This window comes from Lepidochelys olivacea, assembly GCF_965140295.1.
Source record: "Lepidochelys olivacea isolate rLepOli2 genome assembly, chromosome: 24".
Lineage (NCBI taxonomy): Eukaryota > Metazoa > Chordata > Testudines > Cheloniidae > Lepidochelys > Lepidochelys olivacea.
The window spans coordinates 13240167-13250000 of NC_140434.1; the positions used below are offsets into that span (position 1 = coordinate 13240167).

The 9834-nt window shown below is 58.1% G+C and overlaps 1 protein-coding gene across 3 annotated transcripts; it reads right to left on the bottom strand.

Annotated features, from left to right (window-relative positions):
• Nucleotides 1-3125: 3125 nt before the first annotated feature.
• Nucleotides 3126-8742, bottom strand: U2AF1L4 (U2 small nuclear RNA auxiliary factor 1 like 4). 3 transcript variants are annotated; one of them, XM_084613668.1, is made up of 9 exons: nucleotides 8679-8742; nucleotides 8051-8138; nucleotides 7786-7852; nucleotides 7478-7527; nucleotides 6945-7043; nucleotides 6593-6723; nucleotides 5526-5621; nucleotides 5019-5149; nucleotides 4126-4262 (listed from the first exon to the last, which is right to left on the bottom strand). In XM_084613668.1, the coding sequence occupies exons 1-8, from the start codon at nucleotides 8720-8722 to the stop codon at nucleotides 5065-5067; spliced, it is 660 nt and encodes a 219-aa protein (XP_084469794.1). In that variant the 5' UTR covers nucleotides 8723-8742; the 3' UTR covers nucleotides 4126-4262; nucleotides 5019-5064. The 3 variants fall into 3 exon arrangements, with proteins under 3 accessions (XP_084469792.1, XP_084469793.1, XP_084469794.1); XM_084613666.1 differs by lacking the exon at nucleotides 5019-5149 and having other exon boundaries at nucleotides 3126-4262; XM_084613667.1 differs by lacking the exons at nucleotides 5019-5149; nucleotides 6945-7043 and having other exon boundaries at nucleotides 3126-4262.
• Between the last annotated feature and the right edge of the window lie 1092 nt (nucleotides 8743-9834).

The window sequence follows — 9834 nt, forward strand, 5'->3', positions numbered from 1 at the left end:
TGTCCCCCATTTCCCGTCTCCACCCTGCACACTTCCTGCCAGCTTGAAAAACAGCAGTCAGCTGAGGCTGATATAACCAGTCAACTCAGCACTGCGAACCGCCTGGGGATTACCCAGCCACCACCAGGGCGGGGGTGCTGGGGAACGGCTGTACAGAACACCAGACAGGATGGCGCACCTGGCGCTGAGCTTCAGCCACTTCTGGGGCGGGGCAGCCAAGGAACAGCCACACATAACGCCACATGGCGACCGCTTGCCCGGCACTGAGGTGCAGCCAGTTCTGGGTCAGGGTAACTTGGGAACAGCCGCACAGAACACCACACAGGGAAGGCTCATCAGGTGCTGAGATGCAATTACCTCTGCCGGGGTCGGGGGGGGCAGCTGGGGAGCGGCCACATGTATTGCCGCATAGGAATGGCTCGCCCGGCACTGAGACACGGCCAGCTCTGAGGTTCTTGCAGTTGATGAATCTAGATAAAATACAGGGGATGTGAGTGCAGGAAAAGCCAGTGACACTAAATGGGCAGGACTGAGAAGGGGTGAGATGGTTCTTGGTAGAATGAAGGTCACTGAGTGGAACGCTCTCACTCCTATAAGCCTGGTGCTGGTGCTGCACGGCTGTTCCCCAGCTGCCCCGCCCTCAGGTGGCTGCATCTCAGTGTCGGGCAAGCTGTCCCTGTGTGGCATTATGTGTGGCTGTTCCCTGGCTGCCCCACACCAGTGGTGGCTGCATCTCAGCATTGGGCATGCCATCCCCCTGTGGCTGTTACAGTTCCTGTGCGGGAGAAAAGCTTTTTACCATCAGCATTTGGGATGCAGTTTATGGGGCAGGTGCAAAGGGCACATTTTTTGTCTTTTGGGCCCAGTTCATTCCAAATCGCACCACTGCTTGGGAGCTGAAAAAGCCAGAAGCTTCTTTTCCCTCTTTCTGTGAATCCAGAGCAGTCGGGAGAAACTGAGAGCTACAAGTTCTGCAAAGCCACAAGGCCAGAGTTCGACAGGGGTGTAAGAATCAAAAAGTGCAGATAGTCGCCTTGTGGAAATTTCACAGATTCCCAAGTTACATTCGTGACGCTGGCAGGCCAGATGCCAGCCCACGCCCAGGCTGCAGGCATTAGCGAAGACCTAACGGACTCATAGCTGAAGCCCAGACCAGGTCACCTGTTTGCTAGTTTTGCCCAGAATAGGTATTAGTCTAATGAGGACGGATTTAGTGGTTAGCCTCTATGACATGCTCGTAAATTGCTGCCTGGGTTCATCTCACTTGCAATGTCGGTATTCCCGGCGAGAAGGAAAGACATGAGTTTTGCTTTAAACCTCTGAAAACGTTTTGCAATGCGAAGGATTGTCCCACTGGAGAACTGCTCTGTGCAGGGAAGCTCGGCTGGGGGCTTAGAAGCTGAATGAAGGAAATCAAAGAAAGTCACAGGAACAATTTCCATCTGGGCACGTCGGACAGGGCCAGAGGCTCTCACTGAAGCCAGAGATCCCAGGGGGTCCACCCCAAAAGACAGATCACTACAACCTCAGTCACTCTTCAGATCAGATGGTAACTCATCAGTGTGTTGGTTGTTAGGAGAATGTAAGTAAATAGGGTAGAGACTAAACAATAATAACCTTGCTTCTGGCTTTGCTTTAAACAGGCTAAATAAACAAGTAAGAGAATGTAAGTGAAAGCACCAGGCTGCCCCCCACTTCTTCCCCCCACAGCTGGTACCCTGGAAGATAAGGGGCTAATGGAGCAAGGGGTTGCAACGGTTACCAAGTAGCTGGAGGGCAGGGGAGGGTGTAAGGAGGAGACGCAGAGGCTGCAGAATAGTGACCGTGACCAAAAGAATCCCTGCTCTTTACCCCTCGCCTCAGGTACAAAAGAGGCAGTCTTATCGACCCCAGCCTCAGGACCCCCCAGAACAGAACACGACTATGTATGGAAAGGGGAGGTAGCGGGGAGGGGCACTACCAGTAGAAGTATGTTTGCCAAGGTCGGCGGGCGAAGCTCGGGGTCAGGAGAAGAAGGGGGTTCTGGCAGCTTATAGAACTATAGCTGGGGGAGAGGAAGAGGAAAACTATCGGTGTCTAGCGATAGCCCGACTGGTGCGATGGGCTTTGGAAGAAGATTGTTTGTTTAGCCCCAATAAACCCATCCAATTGCCTGCAAACGGGACTCTGGACAGCTATTTTTCGGCAAAGTGGGTCTAGGAACTGTAAGGGAGGAGGGAGCTGGACCCCTGCCAACATACATAGGTTTGCTTTAACTTGTAAATAACTCGCTCATTCCTAATTAATAGATGGCTGATCCTGTAATAGACTATAGACATCCTCTTTGGGGGAAGATCTAGGCCAGTTGTTTTCAACCTTTTTTTCCATCTGCAGACCCCCAAAAAAGTTTGAATGGAGTTTGGATAGTCTGCGGCCCACACGACATCTGCGGACACAGGCTGAAACCCACTGATATAGGGTCCCATGGATCTGGGGTGAGCAGTCTCTTGGGACCAGACGTGACATGAATGTGTCAGTGACCATTGATCACGAAGTCCAGCTTGTCTGGGTGGCGAGACAGAATGGAGAACCCACAGACTGTCTGGGACTCTATGGTGAGACGGGTGCCACGATCCAGGCGCTCTCATCTGTTACTGGATCAGGGAAATCTAATTACAGACCACACCACCAGCCTGGGGGTATCTGCTCTGCTTGTGACAATCTGCGGGAGCCACCTCGGACAGCGTGACAGTTAAACACCAACCCCAGTGTCGTAACAGGCCAGCTTTGTGACAAGTTTGGAGATGCGCTGCTGGGAAGTGCTAGCTAAAAGCAAAGGTTTCTAATTACCCACCTTGTTAGATCTCCAAACCTGGCTCATTGAGCGCCCAGTCCCCGCAGTCACTACATGCAGTTCACACTTACTGCAGCAGGTCGTTTTAAAGGCCAAAGGTTTTGTTTCACATCTGGCTCCAGCCTATTGAAGGGCATTTTCTTGAAGAAAGAAGAAACCCTTGGAAAATATTGTGTTTGTGCCTTGTTACCAGAACTGCCCTTGCTACTCCTGGGGGAATTCGGCACCAAAAAATTAAAAATTCTGCACACAATGTTTTAAAATTCTGCATAACACAATATAATCACACCAGTTTCAATTATTTTTGGTCATTTATTTCAAAATACTTGTCAGCAAGTATGTTTGTAACCCTACAGACAACAGAAAATATTTAGGAAATGTTTTTTGACAAATAGACTCCTTACTAGGCATATTAATACAGACCTCTGAGTAATAATTCATTTAAACTACAATACAGAACCGTATTTCCCGCACTCCTCAGAAGCGGTGCAAAAGCTTGGGGGAATCCGGTGTAACGGAGTTGCTGAGGGAGAGGGAAGTAAATTGCTGGGAAGGAGCCTACATGTGAACTTGGAGGGGTTTTTTTGGGGGGTGGGGTGGGGCGGGACTGTTCAGGAGATTCCCTCATGCAGACCCTGGCTGACCCCGAGCCTCTCCCATTCAGTCAGGCACATCTGTTCTTGCACCCCTATGTGTCCCTCCACCACCACTCAAGACACCCACTACCCCCATCCCCAAGTGGCCCTGCACCCCTCATCTGTCCCTGTACCCCTTCCCCATGTCTCTCTCTGCCCCCACCCAACCTCTCCCGTCCCTATGTAGCTCTGCCCCCCCCCATCACCATGTGGCCCTGCACCTCCCTCCCCACTATGGCTCTGTGCCTCCACTCCCATTGAGCCTCTGCCCCAGTCTGTCCTCCCCCACTAGCCCTTGTGAGCCCCTGTCTGACCCCCCAGCACCCCACGCGGTCTGTCTCCCCATAGCCCCTGTCTTCTGGCCTGGCCTGGCAGGCACTGTGCAGAAGGCCGGCTCTTACTCTGCCCTCACTGGTGGGGAGCTGCAGCTTTGTTCTAGCACCACAACGCCCTCTGGTGGGAAAAAGGCGGCACTGAAGCAAGAAAACTGCAGCAGCTTCTTTCTGCTCAAAATGTTGGCGATCTGCAGGACTCGTTAATTGTGCGCACACGAAGTAGCGCACAATCCCCCGGAGTAACCTGGCAGCGTAACACGACTCCGGTGTACAAAGCGTGGACGCAGAACCAAGGAAAAGCAGCTGGCCCGGTTTTCTAACACCGTTAAAAAGGTCAAAATGCAGACGCTTGTTCGTGGCTGAGCCGCTCGACAGCTGGGGAAATAGCCAGGCCCGGAGACGGGCAGCGTCCTGCTTAGCCAGGGGAAGCGCCAGGCTCGGCGGGAAGGTCGGACGTAGCTGCAAGACAACACATTTTACAGGGACGAAGCTCATTTCGGGAACGGAACTCAACAGGACAAATGCAAACCAAGACTCAGTTCCCCTCCTGCGCTCCCTGCCCTGCGTAAGGCTCCCCACCCCACGCCCTGCAGCACAATGCCCCCCACCCTGCAGCATGGCCCCCCTGCCCCCCAGCATGGCACGCCTCCTGCTATGCCCCCCATCCCACGGCACGGTGCCCTCTGCCAAGCCCCCAGCCCTGCCGCATGGTGCCTCCTGCCATGCCCCCCACCCCATGGCACAGCCCCCCACTCCCCGCAGCACAGCGCTCCCTGCCATGCCTCCAACCCCTCAGCACAGTGCCCCAACCCCGCTCCCTGCAGCACAGCACCCCCTAATGGTCCCCTGCCCCCTCCCCATGGCAATGCGCCTCCTGCTGCCAATCGACCTAACCCCTAGTTCATGCTGCAACCAGAGTGAAGCAGACAGGAGTGGGGTGGATCATGTCTACTGTATTCCAGCTCTCATCATTACATCCCACACAGGTGGAGGGAGAAAGTTCAGACCATCACTCCCTGAGCACTGCTCCCCAGATGCCTGGGTGCTATCGACTCCACAGCTGGGGACAGGCCCCCCCAATACAATCATGGGCTATGCAGGGTTAGACTAGCAGAATGTAAATAGAGAGGGGCCTTAGGGATCCCCAAACCCTCCCACTGTGGGGGCTCCAGCTGCCGCACTTCCGCTGGGTCTATGGCAGGTCGGGGGGCTGACCTGGTGGCTGGGGGAGGCTAGGGAAGGCAAGGAGCCCGGGGAGGGGTCAGAAGCGTCCATAGCGATGGTCAGGTGAGCGCTGGCGTTTCTTGCCCCGGGGCCGGTCGTGGGAGCGCGAGGGGGATGGGGCTCTGGGGGAGAGAACAAAGTCAGTATGGCCATGGCCAGACCCCAGGGGGCGCTGCGTCACCCCCCGGCCCCTAGAGCTCCCCCTGCCCCCCAGGGGGTGCTGTGTCACCCTCTCTTCCCTCCTGAGCTCCCTCTCGGGGGCACTGCCCCTCAGCCCCTATACCTCCTCCTGCCATCATCATTCACCCAGCACCCCTGACCCCTGCTACCCATTCTGCCCCAGCACCCCACAACCTCATTTGTACAGCCCAGGGACTTCCCTACCCTGCCCCCGCAGGACCCCTGTGCCCCCCTGCTCCGGGACAGCAGCTGACACTGCAGAGCTGCCCCTGCCCTCCAGTCACGCCCCAGGAGCCCAGGCCCCCTACCCCCACTCACCGCCGGCGCCGGCTCTGCCCGTAGAGCTGCCGGCGCAGCTCTCGAGATATCGGCCGCAGGTGCATGAAGTTGCAGAACCCTCCACGTGTGCACTCCCTGGGGGGCAGAGAGCAAGGGTGTGATGGTCGGCGATGGGGGCACCTTGTGGCAGCTGGTGCTGCCCAGGGGGCACTGACCCTGAAGGGTTAACGGGGCCGGGGTATCTGGCGGGTACCTCCCTGAGGAGAGGGATCCCCAAGGGTTAACGGGGCCCGGGCGCCTGGTGGGTACCTACCTGGGGAGAAGAATCCCCAAGGCTCTCAGTTCCCTCCCTGCGTGGCCACACAGCTGCCTATTAAGTGCCACACAGGTGCTTAGGGCTAAGACAGGGAGAGATGCTTCTCCCCAAGGCCCAGACCTCCCCCGGCCCCGAACCTGCCGCGGCTGGGGGACAGGCGCTGTGCCCCGCCCCGCCCGGACCTGCTGCGGCTGGGGGAAAGGCACCTCTCCCCGCCAGCCCAGGTGCTGCTGTGGGGACAAAGAGATGGGGGGAGTCCTCTCTCCCCACGGTAGCCCCAGGGAGCCCCACTGCACCCCAAACCCCTCCTCATCTCCAGCCCCACCCCAGAGCCCACACTCCCAGCCCCCCAACCCTCTGCCCCCGCCCTGAGCCCTCTCCCACACTCTGAATGTGGGTTCAACCCCTCCCCACCACATGAATTTTGTTAGGTGCGCCAACATGGAGGGGACGTGTCACACAAAATTCATTCCGCACATGGGTGGAAAAAATGAGAGGGAACACTGCCAAGGGTTAATGGGGTCTGGGCGCTCAGTGGGTACTTGCTGGGGAGGGGAGGTCCCCAAGGGGTTAACAGGACCAGGGAGTCTGGCGGGTACTGGCCTGGGGAGAGGGGGGTCCCTGAGGGGTTAGAGGGCTGGGGTGACCGGCAGGTACCTTCCTGGGGAGAGGTGATTCCGAGGGATTATGGGGCCTGGGCGCCCAGCAGGTACCGGCCAGAAAGGGGGATCCCTGAGGGGTTAACGAGGGCAGAGTCCCAGAGGTGCCATCCCTGTGTCCGGTCACTTACCCCATCTCGTACTGGCGGCAGCAGGACTCGCGAAAGTCGGTGACTGGGGACAGCTCGGCCCGCACGGCCTGGCCGTTGAACCAGCGATTGTTCAGCTCCCCCACGGCCCTCTCGGCGTCCTCTCGCCGGAACTGGGGAGGAACGAGAGTCAAAAGGGCCTGCCTCTAAGGGCTTGGGGAGGGTGGGAGGAATGAGGCACAGGGCCTTTCCCTTCCAGGAGGCGCTGGCCCTGATCCGGCCCCAGGGCGGGTACTGGCTGGCTTGGGGAGGGTGGGAGGAATGGGGCACAGGACCTTTCCCTTCCAGGAGGCGCTGGCCCTGATCTGGCCCCAGGGCAGGGCCTGGCGGTTACCTTGACATAGACATTGCCGACCAGGTGGTCCCCGAGGTTGTCACAAACGTTCATCTCCTCTATCTCCCCATACTTCTCCTCCAGCTCCGTGAAGACCTCCTGGCACAGGGACAGAATGAGCTTCATGGGGCGAATACCCAGCGACACTGCACAGAGACGAGTCACCTGCCCTGGGATGCAGCCACCTCTGGGGCAGGGCAGCTGGGGGACAGCCGCACATAACACTGCACAGGGATGGGTCGCCTGGCCCTGGGATGCAGCCACCTCTGGGGCAGGGCAGCTGGGGAACAGCCGCACAGTGATACCACATCAGGATGGCTTGCCTGATGTGAGATGGAGTCAGGATTTCTGGCTTCTATTCCCAGCTCTGGGAGGGGAGTGGAGTTTGCTGGTTGTAGAGTGGGGGGAGTTGGGAGCCAGGACTCCTGGGTTCTATCCTAGCTCTGGGAGGGGAGTGAGGTCTAGCGGTTAGAGCTGGGAGGGGGGAGCCAGGACTCCTGGGTTCTATTCCTAGCTTGCTTTCAGTGACTTACCTCAAAGAAATTATCATAATGCTCCTGCACTTCCACATCGCTGACATGACCTGGAGGAGAGAGACACAGACTCACTATGCTGTCGGACAATGGGCAAGCTGCATGCGGTACCCCCTGTGCCTCCTGTCGCCAGGAGTGAGGGGCGTCTCCAGAAGGAGGCACCGAGCTTCCTCACAAGCAAGGCGGTGCCCAGGACCATGGACGGAGGCCCAACAAGGGCGTTAAGGGACGGGAAGGGCTGGGAGGCCGTACACTTCCCCAGACCTTGTCTCATGCAGCTGGGCCAGGAGGGGGTATCGGGTACTCACAGTGCAAGCCGTCTGCCGACTGGGCCGTGTTCTGTGGGTTCCGATACAGATTCAGCAGGACGATGGTCTACAAATGGAGATGGAGACACAGTGAGGTGTCTGTGTTCCCCAGCTGCCCCCCGCCCAAAGATGGCCGTGTCCCAGCGCCAGGTGAGCAGTCCCCATGTGGCGTTATGTGTGGCTGTTCCCTGCCCGCCCCGTCCCAGAGGTGGTGGTTTCCTGATCCTCCAGATTCTGTGCCCCGGAGCCCCACTGCCAGGCTCACCTGGCTGAAGGTGGGTCTGTTGTGGAGGCGGGAACACCTGTCTCCGTGCCGACAAGCCCCGATCTTAAAGTAAAAAGAGCAGTTAACCCTGGAAAAGGGCCAGAGACGTTTAGTGAGCGAGGGGCTGGTGGTGCCAGCAACCCGCAGAGTGTCTGGGACCCAGGAGTCCTGACTCCCAACCCCCCAGCCAGGGAGAGAACCCAGGAGTCCTGACTCCCCCCCCACAACCTCCCAGCCAGGGAGAGAATCCAGGAGTCCTGACTCCCAGCCCCCCCCAACCCCCCAGCCAGGGAGAGAACCCAGGAGTCCTGACTCCCAGCCCCCCCAACCCCCCAGCCAGGGAGAGAACCCAGGAGTCCTGACTCCCACCCCGCCCCCCAGCCAGGGAGAGAACCCAGGAGTCCTGACTCCCAGCCCCCCCAACCCCCCAGCCAGGGAGAGAACCCAGGAGTCCTGACTCCCAGCCCCCCCCAACCCCCCAGCCAGGGAGAGAACCCAGGAGTCCTGACTCCCACCCCCGCCCCCCAGCTAGGGAGAGAACCCAGGAGTCCTGACTCCCAGCCCCGCAGCTAGGGAGAGAACCCAGGAGTCCTGGTCATCTGACCTTTGCCCCCCTCCCCCCACTCACTTGTCTTTCTCGGTGCCGAAGATGGAGGCCAGATACTCGGCCATCTTCCCTCTTCCACCCGCCCCAAGGCACGCTGGGAATTGTAGTCCCCACCCCATAGGCCCCCAGACAGACGGGGCGGTTGGCTTGTACTGAGCATGCGCGTCCGGACCGAGCATGCTCGGTAACACCTGCTGAAGCCGCTGCCCTCGCTCTGCCCTTACTTGGAGTGGGGAGGATGGGCAGGGTCTGGGGGGTGGGGGGGTGAAGCAGCTGGAGGCAGGGGCAGGAGAGGGGCCAGGGGGGAACAGGACCCGGGGGTTCAGCCCAGGGATGAGGTTCAGACCAGAGAGTGGCAGGGGGCAAAGCCGTGGCATGGGGGAGGGGCACCTGCTGGGTTTGCAAAAATAGGGTGCAAGCATTTTTTAAAAATTTCCCCTCTCCCAGGCCAACATGTCTCAGCACCCACTGCCCAGGGCTGCGCTGTGCCAGGTGCCCCGGGCAGCCCACCCGCCTGCCCCAAGGCATGGTTCTTTTGGTAACAAGTCGGGGGGACGTGGCCCTCCCGGCTCCCCCGGCTGAGACACACTGTCACAGTGTTTCAAGCAATATGAAAATGTTTTTGTCGCAGCCCATGTGCCTGGGTCCTCACACCACTATGGGTAGCACACCCTGGGACCGCAAACATCCCCACTGTAATGTCAGGAAGGTGAGGGAGACAATGCTGAGTCTGGAAATTCAGCTCTCCTGAGAACATGTGTAACCCTGACAGACCCCAGTTGTCGTCAGGTGGGATCGAACCTGGAGCCTCTACACATGAGCTAAAAGCCACCTGGCTGTTAGCTAAGGCTGTAGAGCAGACTCATTTTCTCTCACTCTGTCTGTAAGTCAGGGGTTCTCAAACTGGAGATAAGGACCCCTCAGGGGGTCACGAGCTGTCAGCCTCCACCCCAAACCCTATTTTACCTCCAGCATTTATAATGTTAAATATATAAAAATGTGGTTTTAATTTATAAGGGGGGGTGCACTCAGAGGCTTGCTGTGTGAAAGGGATCACAGTACAAAACTTTGAGAACCAGTGCTCTAAGTGGTCTCAGTGTGACTAGATGGGACAGAACAGCACATCCAGGACGTGTGGGGGTTACACACGTACAGCAGAACCGCAGAGTTACGGGCA